Source organism: Spermophilus citellus (assembly GCF_964194105.1).
Source record: "Spermophilus citellus genome assembly, chromosome: 1".
NCBI lineage: Eukaryota > Metazoa > Chordata > Mammalia > Rodentia > Sciuridae > Spermophilus > Spermophilus citellus.
The window spans coordinates 40,499,455-40,522,884 of record NC_138182.1 but is presented as its reverse complement, the minus strand read 5'-3'; the positions used below and the strand labels follow the sequence as shown (position 1 = coordinate 40,522,884).

Genomic DNA, 23,430 nt, shown 5'->3' with positions numbered 1-23,430 from the left:
GTTTCCGTAACATACTCAGCTTGGGATCACAAAAGAAAACACAAGCCTTCTCCCCTGAGAGTGAAAGAAAAGAGTGGAACATATTTTCAACACTCTGGCTCTTCAGGAGCTGTCCAAGGGACTGGTTTCTGTCTCACCTGACTCCACATGCAGATGGAGAACCAGCACACTTTGGATGTCTGGGGGCCACTGAGAACAAAAGAGAATGTAGAGGTTTGTGGCAGCACCAGAAAACTTTCATATCCTCACCAGAAACTGACATAACTCACCATGATTGAGAAAAAGCACCAGCTCATGACTTTTTATTTATACCACAAGGAAATAGAAAAAGAACAACTAAGCTTAAAGTTAGCAAAGGAGGCAAATCATAAAAGAAACAAAGATTCAAAAAACAGGAAAAAAAATCAACAAAACAAAAAGCTGACTTGGTGAATGACCAACTAACTCAATCAACCTTTAACTAGATTAACTGAGAAAACAAAAGACTCAATTAACAAAAATCAGAAATAAAAGAGGAGATATTACTACTAATAATATAGAAATAGAAAGAACATGAATAAGATTACTATGAACAATTATACACCAAAAAACACTGCATAACCTAATAGATAAATTCCTAGAAATACAGTCTACTGCTATTGTTTGGATGAGTGTCCCCGAAAAAGTCTGGGTGTTGAAGGCCTGGTCCCCCACGGCAGTGCTTTTGGAAGGTGGTAGAACCTTGAGGAGGTGAGGCGTTGTGGCAAGCCCAGAGGTCATTGATGATATGTCCTTAGAGGGGATCACAGGCCCTTGGTATTCTTCTCTTGCTCTGCTTGCTAACTGGTAATGTTAGCAGTTCACTGTCACCCCACTCCCCATTGTTGCTGTCTGGCCCAAAACAATTTAGCTGCCAGATCTTAGACTGGAAACTCTAAAACAATGAACTAAATAAAGCTTTTCTCTTTATAAGTTGATTATCTCAGGCATTTCATTATAGTAATATGAAACTGACATATTATGAAGACTGAACCAAGAAGAGATAAAAAAAAAAAAAGAGAGAGAGAACAGATAGATAAAGAGGAATGACATTGCATCAACTAATCAAAAACCTCCCAGCAAAGAAAAGTCTAGGAAAGGACTGCTTCACTACAGAATTCTGCCAAACATTTAAAGAAGAATTAATACCAACTCTTTTCAAACTCTTCAAAATAAGTGAAAAGGATGGAAAATTTATATACCCATTTTATGAAGCAAACAGTACCCTGAATCAGACAAAGACACTACAAGAAAACAAAACCATAGGCCAATATCCCTCATGAACACTGGTGCATAAATCCTTAACAAAATAACAGCAAACCCAATTAAATAACAAGTAAAGAATTACACATCATAATCAAGTGAAATTTATTCCTGGAATGCAAGAATGGTTTGATATATGAAAATCAAAAGATAAATATGCTATAGTAACAGAATGAAGGACAAACACCACAAACATTTTAATTGATGCAGAAAAAAACAGTAGACAAAATTCAACACTTTCAGGATAAAATACAATATAGTAATGACTATATGCAAAAAGCTCAGTCAACATCACACTAGGTCATACAAAACCTTTTGAAAGCTTTCCCTCTAACATCAAATACAAAGGTTGTCAGCTCTCTCTACTTGTATTCAACATAGTACTAGAAGTCCTGGACAGAAAAATCTGATAAGAAAAAGAAACAAAAAACACCCCCCCCAAAAAAGAAAATTAAAATGATCTCTTTCACAAGTGTACATAAAAAATTATCTTTTTCACAAATGTATATAAAAACTCCTGACAATCCCAACAGGAAAAAAAAAAACTAAACAAGTTCAGCAAAATTGTAGGAAATAAAACAAACAACCAAAAATCAGTTGCATTAACATATTAACACTATGACCAAGTTGGTTTTATTCCACAGATGCAAGGATTGTTTAATATATTCAAATAAATGTAATTCATCAAGTAAACAGAATTAAGGACAAAAATCAGTTGGTTATCTCAACAGATGCAGAGAAGGCCTTTGACAAAATTTAGCACCCATTCATGATAAAAACACTGAAGAAACTAGGGACAGACAGAACCTACCTCAACATCATAAAAGCTATAGATGAAAAACCAAAGCCAACCTTATAGTAAATGGGGAAAAACTGAAAGTATTTCCTTTAAAATCTAGGACAAGACAAGGATGTCCACTCTTACCACTCCTATTTAATATAGTGCTAGAAATTCTAGCCAGAGAAATTAGGCAAAAAGGAAATAAAGGGATTAAAAAAAATAGGGAAAAACAGGGATAAAAATAGGAAAGGAAGAAGTAAAATTATCACTGTTTGCACAGGATATGGTTCTATACATAAAAGATCCAAAAAATTCTAACAAAAGGAGTTAATAAACAAATTTGGTGAAGTAGCAGGTTACAAAAATCAACATACAAAAATCAATACTTTCCTATATACCAACAATGAATCTGCTGAGAAAGAAATCAGGAAAACAATTCAAATCACAATAGACTAAAAAACAAATACCTAGGAATAACACTAAGCAAAGAGGTGACAGATCTCTGCAATGAAAACTACAGAACATTTAAGAAAGAAACTGAATAAGACCTCAGAAGATGGAAGACCTCTCATGTTCACGGATAGGCAGAATATTATGAAAATGGCCATACTACCAAAAGCAATTTACAAATTCAATGCAATCCCCATCAAATACCAATGATATTCTTCACAAAAATAGAAAAAAAAAAACAGTCCTAAAGTTCATTTGAAAGAATAATAAAAGGCCCACAAGAGCCAAAGCAACTTTAAGGCAAAAAAGCAATGTTGACAGCATCACAATACCTGACTTCAAATAACACTACAGAGCTATAGTAACAAAATCTGCAATGGTACTGGCAAAAAAAAAAAAAAAAAAAAGACACATAAACCAATGGTACAGAATTGAAGACGCAGAGACAAGCCCACACATCTATAGTCATCTGATCCTTGACAAAGGTGCCAAAAACATACACTGGAGAAAAAACAGACTTTTTAATAAATGGTGCTGGGACAACTGGTTATCAACAAGTAGAAGAATGACACTAGACACTTATCTCTCAACCTCTACAAAAAATCAACTCAAAATGAATCAAAGGCTAGATGTGGTGGTGCACACCTACAATCCCAGTACCCAGCACTCAGGAACCTGAGGCAGGAGGACCTCAGCAGTTCAGCAAGGCCCTTAGGAACTAAGCAAGACCCTGTCTCAAAATTAAAAAAAAAAAAAAAAAGGTGGGGGGGTTACGATGGCTCCATGGTTAAGCACCCCTAGGTTCAATCCCCAGTAGCAAAATACCAAAAAGAAAAAAAAAAAAAAAAAAAGCAAAGGCCTAGGAATTAGACTAGAAACTATGCAACTCCTAGAAAAAAATATAGGGTTAACAAACCCCAGCATAAAGGCACAGACAGCAACTTCCTCAATAGGACCCCTCAAGAAATAATGCCAAGTGTTAATAAATTAGATGCCATCAAATTAAAAAGCCTCTACACAGCAAAGGAGACAAATAAGAATGTGAAGGGAGATCATACAGAATGGGAGAAAATCTTTGTTACTCTTCTGATACAGGATTAATATCTAGAATACATAAAGAACTCACAATATTTACACCAAAAAAATCAAATAACCCAATGAATAAATGGGCAAAAAGAATTAAACAGACACTTCTCTAAAGGAGAAATACAAATGGCCAACAAACAAATTTAAAAATGTTCAACATCATTAGCAGTTAGGAAAGTACAAATTCAAACAACACTGAGCTTTTACAACACACAAGTCAGAATAGCAGTTATCAATAACACAAACAATAATAAATGCTGGGGAGGATGTGGGGAAACAGGGACACTTTGACACTGTTGGTGAGATTATAAATTAATACAACAACTATGGAAATCAGTATGGTGGTTCCTCAAAAGAGGAACCATGTGACCCAGCTATACCACTCCTTGGTATTTATCCTGAAGAATTAAAGTCACCATACTACAGTGATACACGCAGCACAATTCACAATAGCCAGACTACGAAACCAAGCCTAGGTGTCCTTCGATGGATGAATGGATAAAGAAAATGTGATACACACACACACACACACACACACACACACACACACACACACTGGAGTTTTATTCAGCCAGAAAGAAAAATTAAATTATGTCATTTGCAGGAAAATGAGTGAAACTTGAGACCATGATGTTAAACAAAATAAGTCAAACTCAGAAGGTCAACAGATATATGTGGATGCTAGAGAGAAAAAGGAAAAGAAAGGTGGAAGCAGATCTCATGAAAATCAAGGGGAGATCAGAAGAGGAAAGAAACCAGTCACTGTCATGTATTTAAAAAAATAAAATCAACTAAAAAAACCCAAAAAACTAAAAAAAAAAAAAAAAAAAAAAAAAACTAAACCCAAAATTAGTAAAAAGAAATAATAAAGACTGGAACAAAAAAAAAAGAGAGAGAGAGAGACCAGTCAGTGGGAGAACAAAGGGAGGAGGGAAGTGCTGGGGAGTTATACTGGCCAAATTATATTGTTAATATTATGTGCATGTGTAAATATATAACAACAAATCCCATCATTATGTACAACTATAATGTAACAATAAAAAATGTGAAAAAAATGAAAAAAAAAAATTAATTGTATTTCAGTATATTAACAACAAACAATTTGAAAAGGTAATTAAGGAAACAATCCTATTTACATAAATTCAAGAAGAATAAAATATTTAAAAATAAATTTAACCAACATGGCTTATGCACTGAAAACTACAAAACATTATTGCAAGAAATCAAAGAAGACACAAACAAACGAAAAGATTCCTGTTTTCATGGATAGGAAGGTGCATGTTGTTAAAATGTGCATATTACCATTTTTAATCTACAGATTCTAGGCAATCCCTATGAAAAGCCCAAAGGCATTTTTTGTAGAAACAGGAAAAAACCCACCCTAAAATTCATAGGTAACCTCAAAAAGACTTAGAACAGTCAAAAAACTCATAAGAAATAAAAAGCTGGAGGCCTCACACTTTCTGGTTTCAACAACATAACACAAACTACAGTACTCAAAACAGTATCATACTGGCATAAAGACAGATGTAAAGACCAAAAATTAAAAAATGAGCTAAAGACTTGAACATCTGGCATTTCTCAAAAAAAAAAAAAGTACAAATCACTGGTAAACTTATGAAAAGTCATTCAATATCACTAATCCTTAGGGAAATGTAAATCAAAACACAATTCGATATCACATCACACTCTTTAGGAGAGCCACTATCAGGGGAAAAAAAAAAAAACAGAAAATAAGTTTGACAAGGAAAAGGAAAAACTGGAATCCCTGTGCACTGCTATGCAAAAACACTTCAGGTTCCTCAAAAAATTTAAAATTGAAATACCAGTAATCCCACTTCTAGGTAATACCCCCCCCCCGCAAAAAAAAAGAAAAAGAAAACAGACCTTAAAGACTTTAAATACTCACTGTAGCATTATTCACAACAAAGAGGTAGAAGCAACCCGAATATCCATCAAAAGATGAACAGATAAAGAAAACCTCATACACACACACACACATACATACACACACACACACACACACACACACACACACACACACTGGAATAGTATTTAGTCTTTAAAAATGAAAACCTGTCATATGCTACATCATGAATGAACTTTGAGGACATATGTTAAGTGAAATAAATCAGTCACAAAAAGACAAAAACTGGGCTAAGGTTGTGAGTCAGTGGTAGAGTGCTTACCTAGCATGTTTGAGGCACTGGCTTCAATTTTCAACACCACATATAAATAAGTTAATAAAGTAAAGGTCCATCAACAATTTAAAATATATTTTAAAAAAGACAAAAATTTCCTGATTCCATTCACATAAAGGTATTCTAAAATAATCAAACTCTTAGAAAGTAGAAGAGTTGTTACTAGGGAATGGAGGCATGGGGGAAGGTGAGTTGCTCAATGACATAGTTTCAATTTTGCAAGACAAAAGAGTTCTTGTGATCTGTCACACAAAATATGCATCTAGAAAAAAAAAAAAAGTACATAAAACCATACTGCCATACTATATACTCAAAAATGGAAGGGAAAAAAAGGAACTAGGAATGAGATTGACCAAATTATTTTATGTGCATGTATAAATATGACATAATGAATCGCACTATTATGTAGTTATAATGTATCAATAAAAATAATTTTTTGAAATGGGTAGGATGATAAATTTTATGTTGTGTTTTTAACCACAATTTAAAACATTTTCTTTAAATAAGAAAACCTCTGGGCTAGGGTTGTGGCTCAGTGGTAGAGCATTTGCCTGGCGTGTGTAAGGCCCGGGGTTCAATCCTCAGTACCACATATAAATAAACAAATAAAGTAAAAAAAAAATCTATTGACAACCAAAAATATTAAAAAAAAAAAAAAAGAAAAGAAAAACTTCTGAACCCCAGAAGTCTGGTGATATTGTCACACATCTAGAAGCCAAGGGGGTAATACATTCTTGAGAACAAAGAAAGCTTCATATCGGAGACTCTCCCAGACATTGCCCTATATGTCCCTCCAATTAGCTGATTCTGATTTGTATCCTTTGGCTACAATAAAACTATAATCCTAACAATAGCATTTTCTTGAGCTCTTGAAGTCCTTAAATCAGAGGGATAGTGGATACCCCAGAATTTGTGGTCAGCTGGTCAGAAGTGGGGATCCCCAAACTTGAGGCTGGTGTCTGACATGAGAGGTGTCATATGCAGGACTATACCTTATCCTCTGAAGTTTGGTCTAACTCTGGGTATTTAGTATCTAAAGTCATTACAGTTAACTGCTCTCCTACCAAGGTTTTAAGAATTCACTGAGCCTTTTGAAACTAAAGGAGAAAATATACTAGCAAGTCTAAGGAAAGAGAATGCTTGCAATTATGGTCTAATTTGAAGATCCTCTATAAATTTCAAATGGAAGGGTATTCGTCATTTCCTCTCTTGCAAGGCAGTTCATAATTATAGGCTTTTACAAAGATCTAGAGAACAGGAAGAGTCATATTTAAGAAGAGCCTATCCAATTATTAACATGCTACTGAAGTAGGATACAGATAAATTAAATCTACAAATAACTACAAAATATGTTCAATATGAGAGGTAGAGACCAACAAACTTTCAAAGAATTTGAACATTTATTTTAGTTTTATTTTTTATATAAACTGATAAAAGAAATGAAGGGTCTCACTACTGGCAGGAAAAAGATAATATTAAAGTCTCACTAAAATAATAAGTATCTAACAAAGCTAGGGTTAAGGCTTTAAAAAATATATAAAATTATATAAAAGAAAGTGAACAACCTTTATTTATGCTAATTCTACAACCACTTGCATTGATTAAATAAAGCATCAGTTAAAACAATGAGTATAGATCTGAATTTGAAAATCAATACAGAATATTAGTTTAATTTTTAAACCTTAGAAATAAATTTTCAAACCAAATTAGTTTAAGCAAATAGTTATAATTTCAAATAAACTAGTAATGCTATTTTCATAATCTTAACCTAAATTTTTCTTATTGGTTTTGCAAAAAATGTTTGCCTTAAACGAGATCTGAATTTAAAAGTGTATGCTAGGGGGCTGGAGTTGTGACTCAGTGGTAGAGCTCTCACAAAGCACGTGCGAGAAACTGGGTTCGATCCTCAGAACCACATAAAAATAAATAAATAAAGGTATTGTGTCCAACTACAACTAACAAATAAATAGATTTTTTTTAAATGTATGATAAACCTGATACAGTGGTACATGCCTGTAATCCTAATGGCGTGGGAGGCCGTGGCAGGAGGATCACAAGTTCAAAGCCAGCCTCAGAAATTGAGAGAGGCCCTAAGCAACTTAGAAAGACCCTGACTCAAAATAAAAAAGGGCTGAGGATGAAGCTCAGTGATTAAGCACCACTGGATTCATTCCCTGGTAACAAGGTTTTTTTTTTAATAAAAAAATAGTATATGATAAAGCAGCCACTTAATATAATAAAGATACTTTTTTTAAAAAGAAAGTTTTGGCATTGCTGTAGCACACTTTATATCTATTTTAAGCAAAGTTAAAAACTGACACAGTTAAATGTGCCACTCATTTTCAGCAGACCATAATGTTTTAGTAGAAAATGAAAATAGCAAATGTGGTTTGTTAAATTAGATTTGTCTAAGACCCAAAGTAAGTACTAACAGGCACTAGGCAAGTGTTAACAAATCTGATTTAACAAAAGTGCCAAAAAGAGTAGGCACTTAAATTGATCTTTTTGGTACACCAACCCTATTATAGATATATACCCAGGTATGATATGGATACTAAAGAAGACCAGTTGAGCTTATGATTCATCTCTTAGAAACAGGTAACAAAAGCAATTTTTAGTGATCAGCAAATTTGTATGCATAGGATTTTAATTAAATCAAAAATTCTCTTTCTGTTTTGGTTTAAATAGCAAACTGATTTTTGTCATTTAACAGAGACTTATTCATAGAGATTCAAAAAAAAAAAAAAAAAAAAAAAAGGTTGGCTATACCCCAAAAAGCAACAACCACAATTCTACTCTGAACTAGTGTGACAATATCAAAGAACATTATAATATCTTTGGCCAAATAGTTTTACTAATATTATGCTAGTTAGCCTGAATTATTACAATCATGTAATCCTGTAATGCTTTTATAACTGAAATAACATTTTTTCCTCAACAAGACTCAAATAGTTCTCTGAAAATTCAAGTTCTTAAAATGAACTCAAATTTGATCTACCTCCCAAACATTCTAATGTATATTTAATAACATTCCATTTGCTACATTGACTGCAATCAAGATGATTACTCTGGATAGAACACCTATCTCAATTTGTCCAGACATTTTCACCTTCGTTCTGGCTATAACAAATATAAAAACATAACTAAGAAAATGATAGGTGCTGATAAATAACATTAATGAAAAGGAAAAGAAATTGTTGTGAAAATAAATAAGTGTAAAAAATATAATTTCTGCAAATTTGTATAATATATAAGATTTGTGTCATTTAATTTCTAAAATAACTTATAAAACTAAATTCTACCACATAAAAACCTATAGAGATAAAATTATTGCTTAAGAATAAAACATTTTATCTTGTATTCTGAGTGGGTTTTTACTACCACCTAGTGTATATCTTTAGAAATACTTTCCTATAAAAACTGAAAATTGCAAAGGACACTTTTACTTGAAAATATAATTGCAAGGGGAAAAACAATATAGAAAAAAATTATGGAGTTTTTTGGATTTTTTTTGGTTTGGTTTGGTTTTAAACAGGGTCTTGCTAAATTGTTAAGGCTGACCTCCACTCCAACTTGAGAAAGATCCTCCTGCCTCAACTCCCAAGTCTCTGTGCACCACTGAACCTGGTCTAAAAATTGCTATTTAAAAAAAGTTGTTTTAATATAAGACCTGTATGTAACTCTTGAAACTCTGAAACAACTAGAGGAAAACAAAAGGGGATCATTTCAGGATATTGATATAGGCCGGGTGCATGCCTGTAATCCCAGCAGCTCAGGAGGCTGAGGAAGGAGGACTAAGAGTTCAAAGCCAACCTCAGCAATGTAGTGAGGCCCTAAGCAAATCAGTGAGACCTGGTCTCTAAATAAAATACAAAAAACAGCTGGGAATATGGCTCAGAGGTTAAGTGCCCCTGAGTTCAATCCTTAGTACCAAAAAAAAAAAAAAGAAAGAAAGAAAAAAGATATTGGTATAGACAATAAAGAAATTGTTGTGAAATTTCTTCTGACAGCAAAATAAACAATCAACATAATAAAAAGACCACCTACAGAATGGGAGAAAATATTCTGCCAGCTATTCACCAGACAGAGGGCTAATATACAGAATATATAATATAGAACTCAAAAACCTTAACAAAAATCAATTATTCCAGTTAAAAAATGGGCAAAAGATCTGAACACACATGCTCAAAAGCAGTGCAAAGGCCAATAAGTCTATGGGAAAAAATCCTCAATATCAAAAGTCATAGGGAAATGCAAGCCAAAGCTATAATGAGACACCATCTCACCCAAATTAGAATGGCTATTATCAATAAATAAATAACAAATGCTGACAAAAACATGGAAAAAAAACATTATACACTGTTGGTAGGAATGTAAATTAGTAAGGCACTATGGAAAACAATATAGAGGTTCCTCAAAACACTAAAAATGGAACTACCATATGATCTAGCTATCACACATATATATACAAAGTAAATGAAGTCAGCTCAGTGTAAAAAAAAAAAAGACACCTACATACCCATGTTTACTGGGGCACTATTGACAATAGTTTGGAAATAAATGCCTGTCTAGAGATGAATAGATAAAGACATAAAGAATGAAATCCTGTCATTTTCAACAAATGGATGGAACTGAAGGACTTCATGTTAAAGCAAAATAAGCCAGACACAGAGAGACAAGTTAACTCATTTTCTCTTACATGTAGAAACCGAGGGGAAAAAGGAAAAAAAGGGCAACCTGAAAGTAGAAGAGGGATTACTAGGGAATAGAGACTAGAAAAGATATCAGTAGGTGTAGGGGATGGAATTTAGAAGAAATTTAGATGGACATTAGATACGTAATTATACATGTATGAAAATATCCCAATGAATCCCATTTATATATACAATTAACGTGTTAATAACAATAAGGAAAATCTACTTAAAAATTTAATAATGAACATCAGTATTTATTGTATAGGAAAGATGCCTGTTATATGATAAGTTTAAGAAAAAATGATTAAAAAAATATTTTTTTTAAGTTTTTTTCGGGGGGGGGGGGCTGGGGTTGTGGCTCAGTGGTAGAGCACTTGGCTAGCATGTGTGAGGCACTGGGTTCGATCCTCAGCACCGCATATAAATAAATGAATAAAATAAAGGCCCATCAATATTTTATTTTAAAAAAAAGTTGGTTTTTTTTTACATAAGAAACTATTTTCAGGACCCTCAAAATTTATTATTCTAAATTAAATATAGTAATATTCTACATCAAATTATGAAGACTTCCTCATATGTACCCAGTTTGTTTCCAAGAAAAGCTAGTTAACAGAGATTCAGCTTATAACACCTGATGAATGCATTCAAGGAGGCAGATAATTATAGTATAAAATGATTATTAATACTCTCTCTAAACACCAGGTCTAGAAAGGATTTTCATTGAGCTTGATGACTATATCCAATGCTAGAATTTTAGTCTCCATAAAGAAAAAATAGCAGGGCTACAGTCATGTTCTTTAAAACTATACTGTTTGCTACTTAATGTCACCTTCAATTTACCAAGTACCAAATCATGTGGTGAAACAGAAACCAAAATATAAAAAATACCAAGAGGTGGAAAAAGAAAAAGATGAAGCCATAGATACACCTTACTAGATTCTTTGCTAGAAATGACGTTCCGTCAACAAAATCTCAGAATCAAAGATGATCCAGAGATGATTTAAGTTGATCTCAGTGAATTAATAATTTGGAAATTCCATATTTATTACAGCAGGGGTTTTCCTATAGTTTAAGTACCAAGGATTGAACCCAGCAGCACTTAACCATTGAGTCACATCCCCAGCCCTTTTTGAAACTTTATTTAGAGACAGGGTGTCACTAAGTTCTTAGGCCCTCACTAAGTTGCTGAGGTTGGCTTTGAACTTTCAATCCTCCAGCCTCAGCCTCCCAAACCTCTGGGGATTACAGGCGTGTTCCACCACACCTAGCTTAGTGTTTTTAATCACAATATTACATATCAAATTTTATAGCATTTATCATGCTGTTTTTTAAAATAACATAAATATTATGCTCATGACATAAACAAATGGATTCATGCATAACACTTATTTTTTATAAAGATATTTCTTTTTTAAATTTTTTATTTTAGTTATATATGACAGTAAAATGCATTTATGGACTTTGATATATTATACATAGATGGAATGTAATTTATCATTTTTCTGAGTGTACATGCTGCAGAATCATATTGGTCATGCAGTCACGTATATACATATAGTAATAATGTCTATTTCATTCTACTATCTTTCCTATTCCCATATCCTATCCTCTCCTCTCCTCTCCCTTCACTTCCCTCTTCCTAATCTAAAGTAACACTATTCTTCTCTAGTGCCCCCCCACCTTAGCATCCACATATTAGAGAAAACATTTGGTTTTTGGTTTTCAGGATTTGCTTATTTCGCTTAGCATGATATTCTCCAACTCCATCCATTTACTGGCAAATGCCATAATTTCATTCTTCTTTAAAGTTGAATAATATTCCATTGAATATATATACCACATTTTCTTTATCCATTCATCTATCAAAGGACACCTAGGTTGGTTCCATAGTTTAGCTATTGTGAATTGAGCTGCTATACATATTGATTGCATAATACTTTAAAAATCTAAAAATCTTTCCCACATATTCAATTTGGGAAAAGAATGTCATAAATTTGTCCTAATTGTGTCATGTCTATAGTTACTTACCTGAAATGACCTTTCCATCGTTATTGCAAAGTAGTATTCTCTCCTGGGATATTTTCGCTCACAGACCAAAACTTGATTGCATATTCTGCCCTTTTCTCCTGTTTGCTTGGTAAACAATTTTTTCCCAATCATCTGTGAGGAAACAGCTTTTGCTTCTTCTGGACTAAAATAAAAAAAAGAACTCAAATTCCTTTGTCTTCCAATTGAGACATCACAGCCAAAACCTATCTCATTTAAAATTTAAATCTCAGTTTTTTATCAGCTAAATTAATCAATCTTTAATAATGATGATTTTTCTTTAAAAAAAAAAATATGTGACTTACGAGAAAACTATCTTTACTCCACCTTTAAGGCCACTTTCAAATGTTCCTTTTCCTCTACCACCAGCTAAAACCTGTGCCTTTATTACAACATCTTTTGAACCTAGAAGAAAAACACTCCTATTAGATATCAAGCAGGGAGCCACATGCAAGACACGGTATTTTATTTAATATACACAGCAATAGATGTTAATAGTCTTATTTAGTAATAATATCAAAAAATGAGGCATTCAATGTACACAGATTTTCTTGAATCAAAAAGTATAACATTCATCATCTAAAAGATCCATGACTTTTAAAAAATTAGTCATTCAAATCATTTCTTAAAGTACTATATATTGAAAATAATTTAACCACTCCTTAACATTTCAAACTGCTGGTGCTTTGGAAGGTATTAAAAGTACAAAACTGATACTCAGATGTTTTCTTAATGCCTCCCTGTCTCTCACATGTAAACTTGCTATCCTGAGACAATCTGAACAAATATGACAGACAGGACACTACAAAAATGGGACAGAATTCTTGTAAATCTAGACTTTATCACTGCTCTTACAAAAACTCAGAATTGAAAATTTGGGCCCATAATCCTGCAACGAGAGCAGGATTGTGATTAAAAGCATTTTGTTTAGATAAGATCAACCTTTTCAATAGGCCACATTCTCTATCATTCACAAGTATTTCAATATCCAATATTAGGTAAAGATTAGAGGCAATTTAAAAATTTCATTAAAACCAACAATAACTTTCTTATTGAGAAGACAACTAGTAATCTCAGGGGCTACAGAAAATTAGAGAAATAATGTCCAAAAAGGAGCAGGCACTATTTATTTTACCTGTTGCTGGTTACCTGCCAAGTCCTGATTTTCTAGTACTTTAAAAATATTCACTTACATCCAAAGAAGATAACTGTAATACAAACAATGCAAATGTAACATAGCCACATTTACATGTGGCGGCACATGCCTGTAGTATTTTTAAAGACAGTATTGGGATCTAAAAAAAGATCCTGGACCTTGTCTGACTAGAGAGTAGTGCCAAATCTGTAGTATACTAGAAGACTATAAGCTTTCAAGACTATAAGCAACTTGGAAGGCTGAGGAAGAAGATTCCAAGTCCAAAGCTAGCCTCAGCAACTTAGAGAGGCCTTAAGTAACTTAGCAAAGCCCTGTCTCAAAAAATAAAAAATATAAAGGGCTGGGGATATTCAACCCCCAATACTGAAAAATAAAAAATAAATGTAATATGGCAACTGGTCAATAAATCAGTGAACTGAACTAAATTCAATCATTCTTAATCATTAAACTGGGAACTTAACATACTGACCTGTTGAGTAAGGAAGCTCTTTTTTCATAAACATTTTATAAGACAAAAGAACTCTTCATCAAAAATGTCAATTTTTTTTATTTAGGAATATAAAGTCTTTAGGGGCAAAAGATGGTTCTTCAAAGTACCTTCTAAAACAGTCCTTCAGTGGGTGGGGGATGTGGCTCAGTGGTAAGTAGAGGGCTTCCCTAGCATAGGTTCAACCCCTAGCACGGCAAAAAATAAATAAAACAGCCCTTGATAGCTAAATAAAAGCCTAATAAATAAGAATTAATGACAGAATCGCATCAATTGTTAAGGGGAGGATTAGAAGTCAGAGGACAACTAATTAAAACAAATATTGTATTCAACTCCATTAATTCATTCAACAGATTCATGTACATACCAGATACTGTGCTGGAAATGTAAATACAACAATGAGCAAGAGAGGCCTAACAGGCCCTCCTAGAGCTTATAGTCTTCTGCTTATACTACAGATTTGGCACGACGCTCTAGTCAGACAAGGTCCAAGATCTTTTTTGGATCCCAACACTGTCTTTAAAATATATTCACTATCCATCTTAGCTTTAATCTTTTGAAAACTCTTTAAATATTCCTCATAATATAGTCATCTAGCAAAATACTGAAAAGAAAAAAGAAAGCAAAGTTCTGTATTAAGCCATTAAAAATCTCCCTCCAAGCTGACATTCATTAATTTGCACATTTACTAAACTAGAGACTCTAATTACAGCAGAAGCCAAACTATCTTTCTATGGTCAATTCAGAACTCTGACAAATGCTTTACTGAAATCCTATTTGTGTGAACTAGCAATTAACTTTGAGAAAGTGATAGTAAATTGCTCTTAACAACTGACCCCAAATTACAAGTCCTTCATTTGTCTGCGCTTAACAATTAATCCCTCTAATAATTCCAGAAACTTCTTAATAATCCTCAAGTTCACCAACTTACATTTTGTGGACTCATATATATGTCTTTTTAAAATTAGCATTAGATTCTTTCTAACCATTCTTCCATTCCTAACCTCCTGCAAGACAATACTTCCCAACTTTTTTATATAATAAGACACACAGAAAATGATAAAATTTGTAGGAAATACTGAGGAAGGGGGTCCATCTCAGAAGCCCACTTGTAGAATCTGGTGGCCACAGACTCCATGCTACCTCAGCATCTCCTACCACCTATAGGACTGAAAGGAAGCAATGGTTTGGCAAATCTGCAATCATTTATGCCCTATTATATCCTTTGATGACTAGAACTCTTGGTAAAAGTTTTTAATATGGGCTGGGGTTGTGGCTCGGCAATAGAGCACTCACCTAGCACATGCGAGGCCCTGGGTTTGATCCTCAACACCACATAAAAATAAATAAATAAAACAAAAATATTGTGTCCAACTGTAACTAAAAAATAAATATATAAAAAAAGTTTTAAAAAAAGTTTTTAATAAATGAGAATTAGCATTACATCAGTTTTGCAGTAACTTAAGAAGCCAAAATAATCCTGAAATGGCCAAAAATCAGCATTGGGAATTACTATATAGATCGATAAAACCATACCACACTCTTGTGCATTTAGATCCCATAATGAGTATCTTCTGATACATAATGGCACACCAAAAATACAAACTGTCCTCAATGTCTTCAAATTAGTTACTAAATATGTCTCTTAAAAAGCAGCACTTCTGCTCCTCAAGATTTAAAGGTCTAGGGGCTGGGGATGTGGCTCAAGCAGTAGCATGTTCGCCTGGCATGCGCAGGGCGCTGGGTTCGATCCTCAGCACCACATAAAAAATAAAATAAAGATGTTGTGTCCACCAAAAACTACAAAATAAATATTAAAAAATTCTCAAAAAAAAAAAAAAGATTTAATGGTCTTCATTATTCAATAATCCCATACCCATACTATAAACATTTTTACAGTAGTTTGTGACAAGAACACACTTTCTCAATTAATAAGATATCCCCCTGTTCCAAGGGGCTCAAAATCAGAGCTCCTACCTGCTCCTGTTCCTTACTACTTGTAAATCCTGGTCCCAGAGAACTTGCCAGAAATACTCAGTTATAGTTTATCCTGCATGTATTAACTGTTCTTTCTTCTGTGCCTAAGAATTATTAAAGGTTTTGATAAAGAGTAAATAAATCAAAAGACTGGCATCAGAATAAATCCTGTGCATTTTTATGAACAAATTTTTACAAAAATTATTTTTTCTGACAGAACAATAAAATTTGACTAAAGGTAAAACATACAGAAAAGTAGTTAAAGAAAACCAATTATAAATGATTTGGAAATAGAGAAAGTTTTTACTGACCTCATGATATATAAACCAAGTCCTATTAATATTAACCACATACAAATTCAAACTACAAGTCACCTTTAGTTAACAAAAATTTCACTAACATTAATATGAACTTAAAGCTTTTACTGAAGAAAAAAGAACTTTGTTTCTAAACTGAATAAAAGGGTTTGTGATTATTAATCACAACAAAAAACTATAAAAGAAAAATTATGCTTCCAAATCAAGGAAATCATGGACAACTCATTCAAAAACAGAGCTTATGTAATAATTTTCTGAAGTTGTATATGCCCTCACTGTTCAGAGAAAATCCCATTCAAGAAACAAATACATACAAATCAAAATGAAAACTTTAAAGTTTAAACATTTCTTAAATTTTCTGTATCTTTCTTGAAAAACTAATAAAAGAGCAAAGTCTTAACCAAAGCATACTTAAAGCCATATTAATCAAATGTGTTTTCAAGAGAGATTAATTTTGCTAAACTGTGTACATAAGGTGGGATGAAAGGCAGTGCATAACTAGTACATTATTTCATTATTATGTTCTCATGTTATTTTCTAAAGTCAAAAATTGGCTTTTTAAGAGATTAATACAAGTTCAAAATAACAAAGTTATTAAAGTTTCTGTCATCAATAAAAGAATCTTCTAATAAACATAAGCATATATTTAAGTAATTTAATATATATTAATATCTGATTTCCTAAGTGTCAGGCATTCTTCTAAGACTTTGATATATATCAGTGAATGAATAAGACAAAAAAACCCTGCTCTCATGGAGCTTACATTCTAGAGCTCAACTACTTTTTTCTCCCATGAGTTCATGTTTTTCACATCAAAAACAAGGAAGAAACCAGGCATGGTGGTACATGCCTATATTTCCCAGAAACTGGGGCAGGAGAATCACAAGCTTAAAACCAGCCTGGGCAACTTTTTCAGACACTGCTCAAAATAAAAGGGCTGGGAAGTGGTTTAGTGGTAGAGCACTTGCCTATCATACATTGAGTCCCTGTGTTCAATACCTAGCTCCACAAAAAATAAATTTTAAAGAGGAGGGCAGGACTGGAGATGTAGCTCAGTGGTACTGCACTCCTAGGGGGACCCAAGGAGGAATGTACTGGGGCCTCTCTTTATAACCACATAAACAACTAAGATTTTTCCTTCATCATCTCCCTGAAAATCATCACAGCTACCAATCCCTCATGCAACAAAGTAGTAAGCAAAATATTTTTCCCATAATTATATTCCAACTAAAAACAGGATTTCAACTTCCTAATGCCAACAGAAGTGACTCCTAAGTCACCAGCACTACAGGAGCTCAAAATTGTTTCATAATAATTTTAGAATTTCAAGTAATATGAAACTCTTCCGTTTAAATAAATGAAATTTATTTTTTAAATAAAAGCTAAAAGTTGTCATCAAACCAAAAGTAAAGTTCACATCTTATCAAAATTTCATATCAAGGCCAGTATTGGTGGTACATGCCCATAATCCCAGCAACTCATGAGGCTGAGGCAAGAGCATCACAAGTTTTAGGCAAGGCTCAGCGACTTAGCAAGGTCCTAAGAGGTCCAACTTGGTGAGACCCTGTCTCAAAATAAAAAATAAGTAAGGCTAGGGATGTGGCTCTATGGTTAAGCCACTCCTGGATTCAATCCCTGGTACCAAAAAAAGAAGAAAAAAAAAATATCCACGTCAAGGTGGCATAAGTTTTGTTTTGTTTTTTGTTTGTTTGTTTTTTAATTTAGTACCTAATTTTTTGGCAATTGCATAAGCTTCATCTGATGACTTTGCCACATATCCTTTGGGAACGGAGACACCAGCTTCTTGCAACAATTCCATACTCATGTATTCATGCAATGAGAGATTCCTTTGCTGTTGCTGCTGTATTTGGAGTCCATGGTTATTAAACAATCCAGAACTTCCCAGAACCTAGAGAAATTAGGAACATATTATGTATGACAATGACTGGGCATTTATTGTTAGAAACACCTTTTGAAATACTTTGTTTATATAGAGTACTTGGTTCTTCATAAGCATAATAAAACTGTTATATTAAATCATCAACTAGAAAATGGAAAGCTAATCTATTAGCTAATTATCAAACATTATTCTTACAGTTTTAACTATTTCCTCATTATCTCAAGTTCTTATCTTACATTTGAGCTTTACTATCATCTCTAATGACTGGTAATTTTTACCTGAATGGCAAATTCAGCAGATCTAACAACAATTTCAACTTTTACACCAAACCAAAAAATCCTTCCCAACTTTCCCCTCTACCATCTCCCCAGCACCTAACAAATCATCTGGCACTAAATATGTAATGACTGAATGATTTGGTACGATCACTTTTCAAACACTCAAAGACTCAGAAACCTTGGCTTCACCTGTAGTGCATACTGTGGTGTGCTGCCCAGATCCTTCCTTCAGGACTAGGCACTTATAGCCATAGCTGCTGGGAGCGCTGACTGCTGACAGCTCTAAGGTAAGTCCTCTCATTGGCAACTCTTTGGCCAAAATCACACCTCTTCCTACTGGCAGCTTGCATACACTGACATCAATAGGAGTAGAGGGAGGAATATAAAGACCTGGCACCTCATTCCAACTAGGGACAATTTAGAATAGCCATCCTTGTTTCAAATCTCCCACAGGAATGGCAGGTCTGTTACAACTGCCTCACAATTCTACTCCCACTAGTCAATTCTCCTGTCTTCACTCTCCAACAGGTTTTGATTCAGGGACCACTTTCCAATAAATTTCTTTCACACAACTCTCTACCTCAGTCTTCAAAGCTCAGCACCAATCTGCAACACCATCTTTAAGGTATCCTTCCAAATTATCCCTTACCTAGTACCTCTTTTACAAGACCAATCCAGGTGTTTGTCCTTCAGAATTGGAGTAGAAAAGCTTCCAAGAAGGCCAAGTAAAAACTCTTTGCTTTTCAACCTATGTTGAACATGCATTCATCATATCAAATATTTATTGAGCATCTAGATACTAGAAATAGAGCAGTAAACCAAACTATATAACTCTATCCCTTAAGATTTACATTCTAGTGTGTACATTTAGAATACTAGGGACAGGGACAGACCATAAATAAACATTATGCCAGATGGCAGTAAGAAACAGTAAAAAGAAAAAGAAAAGAAAATAAAGATGAGGGAGTGCTGTTTTATATAGGGAAAAGAAAACTAATATTTCCCTGAGTATAGCTGAGTCAGAATTACTCTTACAAAAAGAAGTAGGAAATAGTTTATCTTACTGCCTAAAGAAAAAGGAATATGAGGGTTAGACTTTCAGTTTCCCATATCAGGGCCACAACATGGAAAACCTAAAGAAGGATGACCATCAGCAAGATCTCCATCATCTATTCGTCCCAAAGTCTCCACCAAGGTACAGCCCAGGCTTAACATATCATATAACATGTTGAAACACCTTCATTCTTTTTTCAAACTCCTCAATCCTATCACCTTTGCAAAGCAATATACAGAACAAATTAAGTACTATGCAAGACTACAGTGGAATCACTTTAAGGTTTAGCCACATACTTTCATTATGTCCACACAGAATGCAATATACTGAAACATGGTTCATATGAAACACACAATATCACAAGAACTGAATTTAAAGGAGTCTAATATAAAGTCTGTTTCTTAGAGTAGGATCATGATCCATTGCATCAAAATTAAATCTGTTTCTAAAAATGCAGATTCCTGGGCCCAGGCCTCATCTAAAAAATTAGAATCTCTGAACTGGGCCTAAGGAAACCTGCATTAGTAACAATTCACTCAGTTGATTCTTAAGGACCCTACAATATACAGCAGCTCATTTATGATTCATTTGGTATGCTAAAATCCTGACTAACATTTCAGCTGGAGAACTCAATTCCTTGATACTGTCACTTCAATATTAAAGGTCAGCAACCTCCCAAGCTTTTCTTAACATCTATCTTCTGACCCACAAATTTCATTCCAGGGTATGTATCACCAGAAATGAGACAGATGTCTACCAACAGACATATATAAGAATGACCATAGTAAGCTTTTACGAAACAGACAAAAGGTAAATGACCTGACTGTCCATCAACAAGGGAATGGATAGTTTGTGTTACATTCATATAATAGGATACTAAAGAGCAATAAATAAACAACAAAAAAAGAACTATTGCTCATCTATCAGTAGATTAATCACACAAACATAATGTTGAAGGAAAGATGCCAGACACAAAAATACACTCCTATATATCTTTTTATATAGTTCAAAATCAGTCAATAATAATCTATGATGGTAGAAGTCATAATTAGTGGTGACCTTCTGTAGGAGAATATTGATAAAGAGAGGGAACCTAGAAGTTTTCTGAGCTGAAAACATTATATATCTTGATCTGGATTGTGGTTAAAGAGGCAGGGGCCGGGGGCAGCAAGTGAGTACTTAGTATAAGCCTGGCGAAAATGATCATACACTCGAATAGTTTTTGAATATCAGTATAACAGAAAGTGTGCTAAAAACCAAGGCCAACTTGGTCCCAGCCATAGAGTTCACAGATACGTAAATAAACAATAGTAATATATACAGAACGCTATGTCAGTAGTAGATAAGTTACTGGTTGCGCCTAATTAGCTAAATGGATCAGAAGAAAAGATTCCTGCCCCCAGAAAGAAGAGGTTGCTCAACCAGTACAAGTAGGAGTATGTTCTAGTGACTATCACGCAGCAGGGTGATTGTGATTAACAACAATGTATTATTTATTTTAAAACAGCTAGAAGAGAGGATTTTTTAATGTTCTTACCACAAAGAAATGAAAAATGTATATGGTGATGGATATGCTACTTACCCTGGTAGACTTATATTGAATGTGTGTGTGTGTGTGTGTGTGTGTGTGTGTGTGTATATATATATATACACACACTCAAACATCGCACTAAACCCCAAAAATATATAAAATTATGTGCCAACTAAATAGAAAATAAAACTTTTTAAAACTCCCACTGCCAAAAGGTTAACAATTCCTGGTCAAATTCAAGAAAATCTCTTAATTATATGCTCATAACATGGACTATTTCAACAAATATACAAAAAAAAAAAAAAAACCAGAATGAGGACTACACAAAATGTTGAAGAGAAATGCTAAACTCAATGTGTGACCTTGAACACATTTCCTGGGACTATGCACTCTGTGTCCCCATTCAAAAATCAAGAGTTTAGACCAATGTCTTTGGAAACTCTAAAGCTAAATATCTTAATGCCAGGGTGGCAACAAAGCAAAGCTGTTATAAAGACAATATATTAGGCATCACCATATGGAGAAACAAAGACTTTTTTAAAGGAATTTCCAAAAGGACAAAGATTATGATTAAAATGAAAACATACTTGTTCTCCAAATCCCTATTATCTACAAACTAGGCAGCACTCTTTAAGAAAGTTCGAGGCCAAAAAGAAATTTAAAAAAAAAAAAATCACTTCTATTAGGAAACAAACTCATAGAACTCACTACCCCTAAACTGAAAGTACAAATAGGTTGGGGGGAAAAAAAGCTTAAGTCTATTCATTCATGGTATGTCTGAAAAGTTCTTTCAAAAAATAACCTAATACTCTGGAAGTGGTTCATACTCTTCCATCGTTCTTGGTGTTAAGTATGGGAAACAATAGGCCAATTTTATGTTCCTGCTGTTTTAGAGCAGACTCAAGCACTTTGGCTTCTGAACCAGACAGTTCTGAAATTAAAAGTTCTCAGCTTTCACCTTACCTGCTAGGTTACCTGACCCAAATTACTTGTTCTCTTAGCCACAGTCACAGTATCAACCACCCACGCAGGTCTTACTGTCTCTCTCAGTGCTGCTGAAAAAGCTAATGCGCTTAGTATTAGTAGCACACTATCTGACACACTATGAATACTTAAAAACAAAACAACAAAAGTGGCTACTAAGTTACAGTCTGTCCAGAAATTAAGTGATTCAAAAGATTATTTTCCTTCCCCAACTGTTGAACTTCTACTAACCAACAGAACAATAATATCAATACTTCGGGGAGGGCAACTCGGCAGTCACTGCTGGTCGTCTTCGGTCTTTCCCACCTGTGACAGCTCCCCAGAGACACAGAGTACACTTGAAGGGCATCCCCCCCCCCACCCAAAGAGGGGCCACAGAGGCGTCGGCCCGCCGCCCGGGACGTGGAGTGGCGGCAGAAACTACCCCGGCCCCTTCACTTCCATTCCGAGCCCGCCCACTCCCCCACGGTCTCCTCAGAAAGTACCGGAGCAGCAGAGGCGGGACCTCCTAGCGAACCGAGGGCTGGAGACAAGCGGCGCCAACATGGGCCTGCTCGCAGTCCTGGCTAGCAGCACTCCCGGGCAAGCCGCCCATGGGCCCGCCAGGGCACCCAGGAAATGTCATCGCCGGCGAAGTGACCCCGAGCCGGGCCCTGGGTCCCCTCATATTCCGGCCACAGGGGCCACAAGTCCCACCTCGCCCTTTCTCCTGTCGACCCCTGAGGTGAAAGCAGTCTAGGCAGCAATACCTGGGCGGCGGCCCGAAGCGCCGTCCGGGGCCGGTGGCTCCTCAGGGCGGCGGCGGCCAACAGCCGGCTGTAGAACATGGAGGCCGCCATTTCTGAGTTCGACTGGGTACCCTCGCTCCTAACGCAGGCGCAAAGGCGCGCTGCGGCCCGAGGCGCTCGCCGCCCCGCCCACCACGCGTCGGAGGCGGGGCCTCGGGTTAACTGCTGCAGCCAGGCTTCCATTGCCTGGGAAAAGCAGTGTCTTCCCTGCTCAAGTTAAGCTGGATTTGACCTGCGCAAAGCTAGCTTTGACCTTTGGAACTTTCACTGCAGCCTCTTATTAAACGTGAAGCCTGAAGGCGAGGTGAACGTTTCCTAACGAATGGCAGTGAAAAGATGACCAGCGTCGCTACTTGGGCGACCTTAACTTCGAGCCTCGGTTGCATCTTCCGTAAAATGGGGTTCATTCAAGAAATGAT

At 35.0% G+C, this 23,430-nt stretch overlaps 1 protein-coding gene across 2 annotated transcripts in view; it reads right to left on the bottom strand.

The window, feature by feature from the left end:
• Positions 1 to 23,126, bottom strand: part of SUCLA2 (succinate-CoA ligase ADP-forming subunit beta) — a 44,184-nt gene extending 21,058 nt beyond the window's left edge. The window contains exons 1-4 of one of the 2 annotated variants that reach the window (XM_081276359.1): positions 22,973 to 23,126; positions 18,205 to 18,385; positions 12,845 to 12,944; positions 12,522 to 12,684 (exon numbers count right to left, since the gene is read on the bottom strand). In XM_081276359.1, coding sequence (XP_081132485.1) covers positions 12,522 to 12,684; positions 12,845 to 12,944; positions 18,205 to 18,385; positions 22,973 to 23,062 — 534 coding nt within the window. In that variant the 5' untranslated portion in view covers positions 23,063 to 23,126. Of the gene's footprint in view, positions 1 to 12,521; positions 12,685 to 12,844; positions 12,945 to 18,204; positions 18,386 to 22,708; positions 22,731 to 22,972 lie in introns of those variants that run through there. The other variant, XM_081276360.1, reaches the window with a different exon arrangement.
• Between the last annotated feature and the right edge of the window lie 304 nt (positions 23,127 to 23,430).